Source organism: Ursus americanus, chromosome 1 (assembly GCF_024610735.1).
Source record: "Ursus americanus isolate L20-20 chromosome 1, mUrsAme1.1.p, whole genome shotgun sequence".
In the NCBI taxonomy this organism is placed as follows: domain Eukaryota; kingdom Metazoa; phylum Chordata; class Mammalia; order Carnivora; family Ursidae; genus Ursus; species Ursus americanus.
The window spans coordinates 93,687,892-93,702,949 of record NC_142127.1 but is presented as its reverse complement, the minus strand read 5'-3'; the positions used below and the strand labels follow the sequence as shown (position 1 = coordinate 93,702,949).

Here is a 15,058-nt window from a genome sequence, read left to right as displayed (position 1 = left end):
GATCATTCTTCATAGTCTCCCACTTTGGTGCAGTGGGTGAGGGGTAACCGGCGTCAGTCAGGTGTAATTGTTCTGTGTGCAGACAGCTGCAGCTGTCTACCACCACCTACCACCTACCACCTACCACCAGCCAAGTAGTGCCCTGAATGCACCTGAAAAAAGCCTCTTTCCATAATCTGATCGTGCGGCTCGCTGTGTCTTTAACTCCAGGGGCAGTCCAGTGTTAATAGTTTACTTTCATCCTTCAGTGGAAAATATCAGCCCTTTGTAGAGAGAAAACTTTAAACTGTTTTCAAATGGTAACGTCATTTGTAAGGTTTTTTTTCTTTTATTTTTTTTATAAGAAGTGTTACCTCAAAGTAAACTCAAGTTTGTTTGTTTCACGGTATGTATTCCCTCACTGTGGTTCTCCCATGGTCAATTAAACTTCTTTAGGCTGAAATGCACCCAAACATTTTTTTTTCTACATGTTCCATTTCCCAAATCACTTTAATTCTCATTTTTAGCAGAAGGAGATGATATAGAGTTTCTCCTTTCTGAAACTCTGGCCCAAGCTTTCTGGAAGAAAGACAGGTAGAACCTGGAAGGGGATATGGACCTGAGAAGAAGCAGGTGCCATCCCAGGCACGCAACACTGCTGTGGACAAACGAACATGTAGACACCTCACAGCTCCAGTTACTACAAACTGAGGTTGTGTATGTCATGGGAAAGGGAGCCTTTCTTGACCATTGGAAGAGAACACGTAATCCCAAAGTGGCTTTCCTAGCTTGCTCACATGTGCAGTGGGGAATGGGAATTCTGGTGCTAGGAACCCCTTTTCCACAGATTCTAGCTATTCTGTTACTGGTGACGGGGAAAGGGTTGGGGCAGGCTGGCCTGCTGAGTTTGGGGAACAGATTACTCTAAGCACTGTCCCCCACGCTCTGCAGCCTACAGGTAGGAGTTTCAACCAGATGAAACTTCATGCTGGCTTGCTTCCCTCAAAGTCATAAAAACAATGTAGAAGATTTTTTGAATTGGAATTTTAAACTTAACAGAAAGAACGTCAATAACATATTCCATTTACATCATTATTTCCTATAAAACATTCTTGCCCTCTTTTTAAAACCTAAATTGTATAACTTTTTAATGTATTTTGAACAATGACTTAGAATGCTTAGCTTTGCTTGTAATATGGTCTTTGTCTTTCTGGCAGCTCCTTGCTCTGCTATGGCTTACCATCATGACAGCAGACGGATATTTGTGGGCCAGGATAACGGAGCCGTGATGGTAGGTAGCTTTCAGAGTGTGTTCGTTATATTGACCACCATGTGTTCGTGTCTGTTGGACAGTTCAAAGAAGGAACAATGAATGACTGATTGGCATTAAAAATGTTTAATTCAATATAGATATTAGGCCTAAAAATGGATTAATTTTAATTTGTGCTTATTTTTAAACCAGTCGTAGAGCTCAGAATGCTTTCATGATTGCTGGTTTGGTGCTCAGCCTTCATACAGTGAACATATGGTCTGCAGCAGCCCTGTCCTTGAACCATGGGGGGGGGGTAGCTGGGGCAGGGAGGGCACAGTGGAGCGCTGTGGGTGCTCGCATACATGCGCGCACGTGTGTGTGTGTGTGTGTGTGTGTGTGTGTAAGTGTAAGTGTAAGGAACTGTGGAGGGGGGAAGGAGAGCAAGGTCAGTGACTAGTCATTCAGCCAACAACTGTAACTGTTGAAGGCAGTGCTTCTCACACTAACTCTGTTAAGTTAAGTTTATTATGATTGGTAGGTATTTTTGTGGGTCTAATTGTGTGCGTGTGTGTCTGTATATATTTTCTTAATGGAGATGTAATTCACATAAAACTCACCGTTTTAAGATAATGTAATTCACTGGTTTTGCAGTATATTCACAAGGTTATACAACCATTAACATTCTCTAATTCCAGAACATTATCATCACCACCCCCCCCAAGAAACCCATACTCATTAGCAATCAGCCCTCACTCCCCCTTCTCCCAACTCCTGGCAATCACGAATCTACTTTCTGAGTCCAGAGATTTGCCTATTTTAGACATTTTATGTGAACAGAATCACATAATATTGTGTTGCCTTTTATGTCTGGCTGCTTTCACTTAGCATGACATTTCCAAGGTTCATCTACGTTGTAGCTTGAATTAGCACCTTGTTCCTTTCTGCGGTGGAAGGTATTAGCCCTTCACAACCCTTTGTGTTTCTGTAAGGTTGGGAGTCAGGTCTCCCCGTCATTCCTGAAGTTAGTGGTTTGACTCCTCTCACTGTTTCTTCGTCACTCCAGCTAAACGTATGTCCATTTTATCTGTCTTTTCAAAAAACCAGTTTTGGTTTTATTGATTTTTTTTCTTTTGTTTTTCCTATTCTGTGCTTATTTATTTCAACTCTGGTTTTATTATTTTCTTCCTTCTGTTCTCTTTGCGTTTAGCTTGCTGGATTGGTATTTTCGATATTACACTGTTGAACGAGAAAGTCCATGGACTTCATCCTCGGGTGTCATAACAATATGAAATTGCTGTCACAGTTTCTGAATTCTCACTGCCTGTTTCTCCACTTCTCATCAGGACCAGCCATCTGCAGCCCACACCACATAGCACTGCTTTATAGAATAGAAACTGTAAGAAAGAGACCCAGCTAGTAGGGGTCCAGGAAGTGTAGAATGACATAGTAGGGACAGCTATACAGAATGTAGAAATTGCTGTGAGTGTGCCCACCATCCTCCAGGCATCTGGAGAGGGTTAACGCAGGCTTACTAACGTGCCAAGACCTAGAGGGTGGCGAGGAGCTCCCCGGGTGGGGCGGGTGGAGAAGGACCCCCAGATGCCGAGGAAGTGGGGGGGAGGGGGGCGGTGTGCAGGGAACAGCAGTGAGGTGGGTGACAGCATCACAGACCTACAGCTGAAGAGGAGTTGGAGCGGGCCACGGACGCCTTGCATTTGAGTCTGTCTTCAGCACTCGGTGTTGAGCAGAGTGCTAACGACGGAGAACATGCGGTCCCGCTGGGCTGGTGCTTATCGTCTAGTGAGAGGTTCAGATAATGCACAAGTAAATAAGCATCAAATGGCAAGTTGTAAGTGCCATGGAGACGTGAGCAGGTGCAGTGAGCAAGAGCACGCAGAGGGGTATGTGGCCCCACTGAGCAGGATGATTGGGAAGGCGGCTCCAAGGACATGACATTTCAGCTAGGACCTGAAGGGTGGGAAGGAGCCGGCCAAGCAGAGCCCGAGTACGTTTTCCAGGAATGAATGTCCATGTGAAGACTCGAGGTGGGAAGATCTCTGTGTGTTTGAGGCCTTGATGGAGGTTGTTATGCTAGATGATGCTGACGGCCAGGGAGGGCCTGAGGGCTGAGGCCAGGTCATGCTGGGCCTGGAAGGTCTGGGTAATGTTTTAGGGTTAGTTGTAGATGCTGTGGGAACCTCTTACGGGGTTTTCAACAGGCGAGTGACATGCTAGAATTTACAGCTTTAAAAGATCCCCTCTGGCCAGTGCTTGGCGGACAATGGATCATTTGGGGGGTTGGGGCAGCGGGAGCGGAAACCGGATGGTCAGGCTGTTATGGCGGCCTGGATGAAAGGGTGGTGACAGGGAGAGTGGACAAAAGCCACTTGACTTGAGGTGCATCAGGGAAAGGTTGGGCGTGAGGAGGGGAGGAAGAAGAGGAAGTTGGGTGATGGCCAGGTTTCTGGCTTGAGTGACTGGGTGCGCAGTGGTGTCATTTATGGAGAGGAGAAGGACGTGGGGATGTGTGGGGAAGGGGCATTTGGAAGAAAAAGGGACAAGAAACCAAACAACCAACCGTACGGTTGAGAGACCAGGGGGCTAACCAGTGGCAGTGGGAAGTCAGCATTGGATACACAAGTCCAGAGCCCAGTGGGAGTCTGGGCAGGGAGATCATGCATGTGGAGCATTTGTTAAGCTGTAAGAATGCCTGTGTTCACCTGAGGAGAGAATGGGAGGACACAGGGCCCAGGCCTGTGTCGTGAATAATAGCATTTAGGAGTGGGGTTGGTGGGAAAGCCCACCAGGGCAGAAGGGGAAATCATGATCCTTCTCTGTGTTAAGGACCTCACACTGTATCCTGTAAACAAGTTACCCCAACTTACATAGTCCTACGCATCATTTACAGAACTAAATGGGATGTGTGTTCTCTGGTTCCACACCAGACCTACAGCTTCAGAATCCCTCAGTGGCGGGGTCTGGGAGTCAGTATTTGAGCAAGTCCTCCAGGTGAATGTTGGCTCACAACCTTGGGAACTTCCCAGGTGAAATCTGAAACCAGCCCCCCTACTCAGAGGGCAGGGAAAGACTAAAGAAAGAGGCAGGCCACTCCAGATGGCTGGGTGGCAGCTTAAATGAGCAAGGGAGCTTACATACGAGGCTTGTGTTGAGTGGCTGCAAGATGAGTAAATCTCTGCCCCCATCCACCAGAATCTTAGAAGTTTATGTAGAGACCTCACCTGGGTTCAGTTACGTATATCGTCCAGATGGCCCCAACACCACATCACTATCAAGGCTGTGTGCTTGGAACAGCCTCTGCAATGGGGAAGGCAAGTGGGACACACATACCAAAGACAGGGGGAAAGGGTGAGGAGCCTCTGACGGCTGACTGCCAGGGTCCAGCTCATGGGTCAACTGGTGGTTGTGTCCTTTCAGTGATCTCTCTCAGCAGTGAACCTTAGGGTCGGGTGCATTAGGGAGTCACTGCATAGAGGGGAGCCATTGAAGAGCATTAATCGGGGGAGGATAGAATGGTCGGGTTTCTGTTTTTGTGAACTTAATGTGCCAGTGTGTGGAGTTTGGGGGGACAAGGCTGAAACTGAGGCATCCCAATTAAGAGTCTGTTTCAGGACCCCAGCGCGGCACTGTGAAAGGCTGGGTTAGTGCCGGAGAAGAGGTGTGGGCTTTGAGAGCTCTCTGGGTAGCAGACGTGATGGGTGTTTTATAGAGAACAGTGTTAAGATGGCTTCCAGATTTTTAGCCAGGATAGTGGTGGTGAGTGGTCAGCTACCCTCTAAGACAGAAAAGATGTGATGTAGAAGGGCAGGTGACGAGGTCAGTATCACAGTTGGGTACATGGGCCTCAACCTCAGGGTGTGGTCTGGAATCGGGGTTGGGAGTTCTTGAACATAGGTGTCAGTGGAAACCACAGCAGTGGCTGAAGGGAGAGCAGGTAGACAGAAGAGCAGAGAGCCAAGGTCACATTCCCTGGGAAAATCAGTATTTAAGGGAAAGTCAGAGGACTGGGAGCGCAAGGGGGAGACAGAGGCAGAACGGGCAAAGTGGGAGGAGAGCCAGCCAGGACACTGTGGCCGTGGAAGCCAGAGAGGCAGTGAGTTTCATGCGGGGGTGAGTCACAGTGTCAGGTGCAGAGAGAGAGGGTGAGGTCAGGCCTGGAAAACGACCTTGGGAGCGGCAGTTAGCAGCTGGTGCTCAGCGAGGGAAGCCCTCTGCGGGCCGTGGTGGTGGCGGCAGGCGTGTGGTGGGTCACCGGTGTGGGCTGATCTTTAGAGAAGGCGCTGAAGAAAGTCGTAGAACTGCTACAAGAGTTTTGTTGTTTTCTTCTTGTTTTGTTTCTGAAATTAAAGGCTAAGAAGCCTTGAGCGTGTTAAAGGGCCAGGAAGGAAAAAGCCGGTGGAAAGGACAGGCTCTGCGCCCAAGCAGTTCACTCAGCAGTAGGCGGATGGGGAGGGCTGCAGGGTTGGGCTCGCCCAGCTCTTTGCCATCAGCCCGGGACTGCTATAAATACCCTAGTAGTAGTAGACGCAAGTGCGCTTGTTTCTCTCCTTCTGAAAATTTTATGGGAATATCATGGTGATGTGCGTACACATCTATAACCAGAAGCCACGAAGCACCAACGGTTTCTCCAATGGTTGCACATTTTATTTCTCTAGGGACCCTTCTCGTGGCTCCCAGTTCAAGGGTAGACTCTGTGGTTATAGGACATTGTATAAAAACTCATGGCTCTTCAGTGCACAGGGGCAATGTAAATCCAGTTTATCGTTCATTAGCAGTTATTGATTTTACATACAATGATACATATACTAATACATTTATTATACTGTCCCCAGTGTGTGTATGTATATATACACACACAGCATACTATATATATTAATACATATATATACACATACTAATATATACTGGTACATTTTTGTACTTTGCAATACCAAGATGGAGAGCAAGGCATCAGTATTCCTGTGTGTGTGTGTGTGTGTGTGTGTGTGTAACAATTCATAATGTCCATGTTACTTAGAGCCTTAAGAACTTCTCAGTTAGCATTGATCAATAGAATTCCTAGTGCTTTTTCTTCAGAGTTTTGTCTTCTTGGTTTTATGCTGAAGCTGATTTTTTCATTAAAAAGCATATACTTTTATTTTTTCTGACTTATAAAGTATTACACATAGTCTATAAAAAATTTGGGAAATACAAGAATATTAAAAGAAGCAAACCACTCACAATCTCTAAATTTCCCTTTTGTGTCTGTGTCCTGTATGACGTATATCTAATTTCCCCCTACATTGCTAAGATTCCCAGTGCCTTATTTTCACTGTAGCTGAGAACTCGGTTTGTAACGGGTCTTCTTCGCAGTTCTGCTGTACGCGTATCATCTTGAGGAATATTCAGTGTAGCCAAGAGAGCAAATTAACAACATGTCTCCTTTGCAGTAGCTACAAAGCTTGCACTTGGGGAGGAAGGATGAACAAAAATGCTGTGTTGGTCAGCAGCACCTTTATTCAGTCTGGTACCCAAAAGAAATAGTGGCCTCAGGACAAGTCTGATGAAAGAAGCAATTCCGTATTATTCTTTTACGGCTAATCTCGAGTCCCTAGTCTGGTGGTAACTAGTCTGGGATTTTACTTTGTTTTTATAGTTAAATTCCTGTTTTTAAAACCGTAACTGTTTTCTTATTTCATGTGTTTGCTTTAGGAATTCCACGTTTCTGAAGATTTTAATAAAATGAACTTTATCAAGACCTACCCAGGTAATTATAATACACACACATACTTGCATGCACATGCATGTAGACAGACACACACAAAACGCCAGCACTCTTACGATCAAAATCAGGTTTTCACGTTAACTTTGTAAATGTGTTGCCCCTAGTTATATAGGACGCTGTCAACTCTTCAGAGTTATTTACCATCCTTTTCCTGCTTATCAGTGTTTAAATTTTTGTGTCCTATTCCATTGGGTGCATTAACAGATTTAACGTAACCATTTTTCTATTTTTGAGCATATGTACTGCTTCCATTTTTTGATAACACACACGAACATATATGACAACATGTATATATGTATGTGTGTATATGTATCTGTATTTATATCTCATTTACATATACATATGTGCGTGCGTGTCCTTGACTCTTACTCTGACTCTAATCCTGTAACCCTGGTTGCTTCTATTTAAGACAAATTCCTAAAAATGGAGTAACTGGGTCAAACATTAAAAAGTTTTTCAATGCTCTAGATTCATTTTGCAAACTTCTCCCCAGCATTAGTGTAAATTTTTACAGTCCCATGAGTGGTGATTAAGAGTATTTGCTCCTCTAGTCTGTCCAACATTGCTCTTACAAATGTTTTTTGCCAGTTTGATAGTCAAAATAGTTCTCAATTTATAAATTATTTAAGCTTTATTTAATGCCAGTCATTTGTTATCTTTGATGAATGTTCATGATTTTACCCATATACCTACAGAATTGTAGTATTTTCTGATTAATTTATAAGAAAATGTGCCTCAGGGGCGCCTGGGTGGCTCAGTCATTAAGCGTCTGCCTTTGGCTCAGAGCCTGATCCCGGGGTTCTGGGATCAAGCCCCGCATCAGGCTCCCTGCTCTGCTGGGAGCCTGCTTCTTCCTCTCCCACTCCCCCTGCTTGTGTTCCCTCTCTCGCTGGCTGTCTCTCTCTCTGCCAAATAAATAAATAAAATCTTTTAAAAAAAGAAAAAGAAAGTGTCCCTCAGTTCTTCCAAAGCAACCTGTACAGCTGAGAGCAAGGTCAGAAGTTTCTCTGTCTAGCTTCTGACTTAATTCATCAGACGGGGCATTTATTAAGCACCTGCTGCATGCCAGGTCCTGTACTAGATGAAGTAGACTAGGCAGGTCACTGTCCTAGTGTGGCTTACAGTCAACCTGGAAATGCAGACATTTCAGGAGTTAGGTAATAGAATAGCTTCCTCATTCTCAGCTATTATTTTGGAGTACGGAACTGTACAGATACTTTGTCTTTATAAGTAGTAGAAAGTTACACACAAACAAATTATTCCAGAAACAGAATGCTTACATTATTTTTTTTAATTTCAGAAAATTGAAGTTCTCTTGTTTACAATGCCAGTGTTTTCTTTTTTTTTTTTTTAAGATTTATTTATTTATTTTAGAGAGAGTGATGTGCAAGTGGGGTGGGAGGAGGCAGAGGGAAAGAAGCAGACTTCTCACTTCCCCAATCCGGGCTCCATCTCATGACCCTGAGATCATGACCCGAGCCAAGACCAAGAGTCAGTTGCTTAACCGACTGAGCCACCCAAGCACCTCTGCAATGCCAGTGTTTTCTAAAAGTTCAAAGTACTAAAGTGATAGACTATTAAAAAACAAAACAAAAAAAACCCATTGCTCCTTTAAGAAAAGACTACCACTTTCCATATGGAACTTATTGATAGTAAGAGCAAAGTAATAATGTTCTCTTGAGTATAGCAAAAAAAAAAAAAAAAGAAAGAAAGAAAGAAAGGTCTGGATCAGTTATTGGAATCCCTCTTTTTTTTTTTTAAGATTTTATTTTATTTTATTTTATTTATTTTATTTTATTTTATTTTATTTTATTTTATTTTATTTTATTTTATTCGACAGAGATAGAGACAGCCAGCGAGAGAGGGAACACAAGCAGGGGGAGTGGGAGAGGAAGAAGCAGGCTCCTAGCGGAGGAGCCTGATGTGGGGCTCGATCCCATAACGCCGGGATCACGCCCTGAGCCGAAGGCAGACGCTTAACCGCTGTGCCACCCAGGCGCCCCTGGAATCCCTCTTGAGCATCAGTCTTTGCAGCTTCTGGTCGTCTGCCAGGGAGGGAGACAGGACGGCTGGGCCGTGGGAAGCCTGGGGTGGTGACTTGGGGTAGGGCAGGTCATCTGAAAGCTGCTCACAGAGCACAGGCGTTTCCATCGTTCGACTGTTCAGACTTTGAGTCTCCAGGCCAAGCAGCTGGAGAAGGTGAGCCTGGTTCTGATCCGGAAGGTCCCATTTCTTCGTGAAGGGCGCAGACTTCCCTTTCTGTCCCCGCAGCTCATCAGAACCGGGTGTCTGCGATCATCTTCAGCCTGGCCGCCGAGTGGGTGATCAGCACCGGCCACGACAAGTGTGTGAGCTGGATGTGCACCCGCAGCGGGAACATGCTGGGGAGGCACTTCTTCACTTCCTGGGCTTCGTGCTTACAGTATCCTTCCAAGGGCTGGGCCTCCTCCCGCCCGGCACCTCCTCGGCGCACTCGTTGGCTTTGAGTATGATCATAAATTCCCACTGAGATCCAAAGACTGAGTGATTCCTGTGTATTTCACGTGAAATGCAAGACTGCCTGTATCCGCTTTTCTTTGGTATAAAATCGGTGGATTTTAAAAATCATAATTAGATGAATTACTGTTCTTGTTGGGAGGTACTGTCCATTTTTAATACAAAATCTCGGAAACCTAAACCTCATTAATGCAAACCCCCACCCCCTCATTCCTTTGCATTTCAAGGTGAAAGAAAGACTCTTTGTTGAATAAAGATAGACAGAAAGGAATCGATCTTTTATTTGGTTATTGGCAGACCCTGACAGAGAGTATAATAAGGATTTGTGACTCTGGAGTTCATAAATGGGCTTACAGGAGTTTTATAGTTTGCGTGAATGTGTATGGAGAGGGTTCATCATCCTTTCCATATTCTCAAAGGTGCCTCAGGATCCCCAGAATGTTAATAAATTGCTGCTTTCACAATTTTCTGCCGCTGCATGGAATTTGTTTCATGTAGAATTTGCCCTTGCTTAGGACTGCCCGTGGTAGCTGCGTACCTTGGTGACAGCAAGACCAAGGCTGTCAGCAACAGGCAAATACCCTACAGTAGTTTCTTTTTCAGAGTTGGGTGTTTGGCGGAGTAAATTCTTTTTTTTTTTTTTCCATTGAAAGCCTCTATAAACAAATGTTTGCCACAAATGAATGCATGGCATGAGATACTGAAAATAAGCATTAAAGCAGTACCATATGTTTCAGAATCAAATAAGGGAAAAATACTCAGATATATCACTTGCTAAATAAGTGTTTCTGTTACGTGTTGGGCTTTTCACGTGGATTGATGGAAAATGGCACAGAATCAGAGTCGCGGCCCAGCCTGTGATGCTTCTTTTGACCTGTGTTTTGGAATTAAAGCAGTGGTTATCCTGATGTATTTAAACTGTGGGTTGGCCACAAATGTCTGTGGCCATTAAGTGACTAAGAAAGTAATGAGTTGTTATCAACAGTTAGTATATTTTTAAAATGTACATTTACCCCTACCCCAGATAATGGCTTTTTGGATGATTTAACTCCCCACGGCAACTTAAAATAAACCACGTTTTTCACTTAAAGCTGCAGCATCCAGGTCAAACAAAGATGGGTGTTCATGTCTGTATTTGCTATCAGTTTTACGTTATTTCCAGAGATAGTTCGTAAATAGCCATTTTGTCCCAGTTTTTGCTGTTTTCATTATCAAGTATTTTTCTTTTCTGTGCTTTTTCATAACTTGATTATAACGACTTTTTTACATGTCTGACTTCTCTGTCAGCTCTTACCCGTTTTTACTGCTAATCCCTAGGGCATTGATTAGAATACTCCTACGTACTCCATGAATTCTTGTTGAATGAATGTTCATTTTCCCAAGAAAATTTCCAGCTTGAATGCTTGTTTTCTTAAATATTTACCTGTTGCCCAAATTTCAGTTGGGTGCTTCCTGTCTCATAGTTTTAGGTTTGTGCTTATGTCTTTAAAATGCACATTTCTCTGTTTTATAACTTTAAGCTCGATTGTGTTATGTATCCTTGACTGCTTCTCCACAGATATGATTTTGACACTCAGTATGCTTTTGTTGGTGATTACTCTGGACAGATCACCCTGCTGAAGCTGGGACAGAACTCCTGTTCAGTCATTACCACCCTCAAAGGCCATGAAGGTAGGCTGTGTGATCACCCACAGGTTTCTCACCGAATTTGGGCATCTAGACTCAGTTCTCAGCTCTGCGGCTTCATGAATGATCAGCTCCTCTGACCTGTCAGTTTCAGGTTGATTGGCCAGACGTGGGACTGAGATCTAAAGACTGATAGCGAGCTGAAGATAGGGTGTTGGGCTGGGTTTCATGTCGTCAAAATCCCTTCCAGATTGTTCATGTGGATACTACTTTCTATTTTGTTTGCCTGTTTAAATTAAATTATTTTCAGAAGATCTTTGAAAATTTCTTGTAAATGGTGAGAACTTTAGAAGAATTTTTTCTTTTTTTTAAATTTGTCAGTTTCTAGAATACTGAACAAGACCTGGTAGAGCATTACAATTAGGAGAAATGTCTGGGCTGGTTCTGCCTCTGCTCGGTTGGGGATGGAGGGGGAAGAATGGGTGGAATTGGATTATTTTTACAGTGCAGTGAGCTGGCTAAGTTCCATGGAAGGGTTTTATTTTATTTTTATTTTTTAAAGATTTTATTTATTTATTTGACAGAGAGACAGCCAGCGAGAGAGGGAGCACAAGCAGGGGGAGTGGGAGAGGAAGAAGCAGGCTCCCAGCGGAGCAGTGAGCCCGATGTGGGTCTCAATCCCAGGACCCTGGGATCAGGCCCTGGGCCGAAGGCAGGCGCTTGACAACTGAGCCACCCAGGCTCCCCCATGGAAGGGTCTTTTAAAACTCAGTTGGCTGTGTTGGGTAACAGATTGAAGCTTTGACACCGTTTGGCTTAGATTGAAGAATTGGGGATCTGTTCAAAGAATTAATGATGCACTTGTTTATGAAAACAGTGTTTTAAGTATAACAAGTGAAATGTACTCTGCGCTTCCCAGCTGATCTATTTGGGTGAAATCAAGGGTGTCAGATCACGGACCTCGTAGAGCAAAGGGGAGAGAGGAGAAGAACAGTAAGTCAGAATGTATCTGGGCAGGAAAGCACAGCCCCCAAGGAAACCACTTGTGTTTATGACTAATGGTCTCATGATCCCCAGGCTCCCAAGTATTCGCTGTGTTGCTAAGGACAGACCGGGTTCTGGTAACTGCTTCATAGTGTTTATAGCTAAGGCCCGTGTTTATCTGCTGTCAGGCCTCTCGCTGAAGCGTACGGGGCACAGGATTAAATTTATGCGGAGTTGTTCCCTGAGGCCAGTTTTGCAGAACACTTCTTTTTTCACTTATGTGAAGTTTCTGTGAGAAACTAGTTTCTGTTGTTTGCTTTTGAATATGATTTCATCAGTTTTCTCTATAACCACCAAAAAATATTACTGACTTGTGTGACTGGTTCTGTTTTATTAAGTTTATTAATAATTTTTTCTAGGCTAGCAGTAGTCAATAGAACAATGAAGAGATAAATCTGTCAAGAGAGAAATCTGTAGAAAATCTCAAGGCTATTGAATTTGTTAAGTTCAGCCAATAGACAATGTGAAATGTGAGGTTTGGATTATTTACCTAAATTCTCCAGCATAATCGTGTGGTACACCTACAGACCATTTTTTTATTTTCTGAGACCCTTAATTTACTTTCTTAAACATGCATCTCAAGGTAAAACACCTGCAAGGTCCCAGAGACCTGGAATAATCTAGATTTTTAGTTTACCTAAATTGGCCACGGTAATCTTCACTGCCTTTTCTCTTTCTTTTTTTTTCTTTTTTTTTTTTTTAAAGATTTTATTTATTTATTTGACAGAGAGACAGCCAGCGAGAGAGGGAACACAGCAGGGGGAGTGGGAGAGGAAGAAGCAGGCTCCCAGCGGGGGAACCCGATGTGGGGCTCGATCCCAGAACGCCGGGATCACGCCCTGAGCCGAAGGCAGACGCTTAACGACTGCGCCACCCAGGCGCCCCTGTCTTTTCTCTTTAAATAGTGTTAGCTTTTTTTTCCTTCAAAAGCTTTTTCTGAACTAACCCCATCATATATAGCTATTGTGTCATTTTTTTGATACAGAATGAAGAAAATTTTCTTTAAACATCTTTGTATCCAAAGTAGTTTGATGTGCAGCCGACGATGATTGTCTTACAAGTCTGGGGCATAGACGCACTCTGTCTTCTCCATGACTCGTGATAAAGTGTTGAATGACCTTTTGCCCAACAAAGATACGTTTTTACTTCGGGGCTCAGCTGGTCCTCGTTCAGTCCAGCTGTCCAGGCGTAGGGCTGTACCTAACCCCGCCCTCTCTCTGCCCTGTAGGGAGCATCGCCTGCCTCTGGTGGGATCCTATTCAGCGGTTACTCTTCTCAGGAGCCTCTGACAACAGCATCATCATGTGGGACATCGGTGGACGGAAAGGCCGCACGCTCTTGCTGCAGGGCCATCAGTGCGTGACCGTTTGTGAGGGTGGGGACAGGATCGGAGTCGGGGCGGGGCAGCATTCATAGTCTGCTACTGCTTTCTCAAACCCCATCTACTGCTTTCTCAAACCCCATTGGCTGGGGCTCAGTCCCTATTAACTACTCTTCTGTGAGTCCCCGAGTATCGATGCCGTAGAGCAAAAATAGAGCCCAAGGTCTTCTTCCTTCTTAGTCCAAAGAGCACTTGCCACCCGCCTCTCCCAAGGAGTCACCCTGTTGAAATACCTGCTTAGGGCACGGGGGGGTTAAAGAGGGCAGATGAGGACTTTGACCGGGGAAGAGTATGTGGAATGCCATGCAGAGCCCGTCTGGAACTGGATGCCTGACTTGTTCTTTTATTCTGCAATGTAGTGTGTGGGTGTGGTTTGACGCAGTCACCTAAGCTAGGACCCTGTAATACCCAGGCTCTTGCCTTCTGGTTTTGAGAGGGAAAGGACATTGGCCTTGCCTTCCTCCCCGTTGGTTAGGCTGTCGCTGTTTACCATAAGCACAATCAGGTTGAAAAGTAGCCAAGGAAAGATTCCTTTTTTTTTTTCTTTTTAAGATTTTATTCATTTATTTGACAGAGAGAGAGCACAGGCATGGGGAGCAGCAGGCAGAGGGGGAAGCAGGCTCCCCACTGGGCAGGGAGCCCGATGCGGGACTTGATCCCAGGACCCTGAAATCATGACCTGAGCCAAAAGCAGACGCTTAGTGACTGAGCCACCCAGGCGCCCAAGGAAAGATTCTTCACACAAGTCTGCAGGGCAGAAGATTGTTTCCTAGGGCATCCGGAGAAGGAGTCTAACAAGCACACAGGAAGGGGGCAGATTTCGCCCCATCGTTGTGTGTGCGTGTGTGTGTGCGCACGTGTGCACACGAGTGAGCGCATGGGCACGTGTGGGTGTATCAGTCGTCTCTGTAGCGTCACATCACCTGTTCTTAGGCATTGTGTTGTGGTGAGGGAGTCACCCCTCCTTTGCTCTTTGTTACGAACAGGTAGGTGAGTCTTGCGTGCCTGGAAAGGAGTGGACCACAGCGATTGGTCCTGAAAACCATAGCCATCGTCCTATCTGTGGCCTACAATTCTGCATGACTGACTTGAAAGTAGTGTTTATTTCATAGAAACTCTTAGGCTGTGTAATAAGTCACAGAGCGCTGATTCACGTTTAAACTAGAAGCCACAATACCATGCCAAATCGTCAGTGATAAAATGCCAGCCACTGGTTCCAGCCAGGGGAGAGAGTGGAGCCTCCATGGAGACAGTGTCTGTTTCTCCACATTGAGACAAGTGACCGATGTGTGTTGTTTGCAGTGACAGAGTGCAGTCCCTGTGTTACCTTCAGCTCACCAGGCAGCTGGTCTCCTGTTCCTCGGACGGTGGGATTGCAGTGTGGAACATGGACGTCAGCAGAGAGGAGGTAAGAGGGTGAGCAGGGCAAGGCTGAGCACCTGGCTTCTCGGCTTCCCACCCTGCTGGCTCTCGATGCCGACCAGGTCCCAGCCCCAGC

The 15,058-nt window shown here is 45.0% G+C and overlaps 1 protein-coding gene across 1 annotated transcript in view; it reads left to right on the top strand.

Annotated features, from left to right (window-relative positions):
• The window catches only part of WDFY1 (WD repeat and FYVE domain containing 1), a 46,539-nt gene that overhangs the window by 19,084 nt on the left and 12,397 nt on the right, over nucleotides 1-15,058 (top strand). Inside the window, exons 3-8 of the mRNA XM_045775266.2 lie at nucleotides 1,197-1,270; nucleotides 6,941-6,995; nucleotides 9,285-9,435; nucleotides 11,068-11,180; nucleotides 13,408-13,534; nucleotides 14,863-14,968. Of these exons, the coding sequence (XP_045631222.1) occupies nucleotides 1,197-1,270; nucleotides 6,941-6,995; nucleotides 9,285-9,435; nucleotides 11,068-11,180; nucleotides 13,408-13,534; nucleotides 14,863-14,968 (626 nt within the window). The remainder of the gene's footprint in view (nucleotides 1-1,196; nucleotides 1,271-6,940; nucleotides 6,996-9,284; nucleotides 9,436-11,067; nucleotides 11,181-13,407; nucleotides 13,535-14,862; nucleotides 14,969-15,058) is intronic.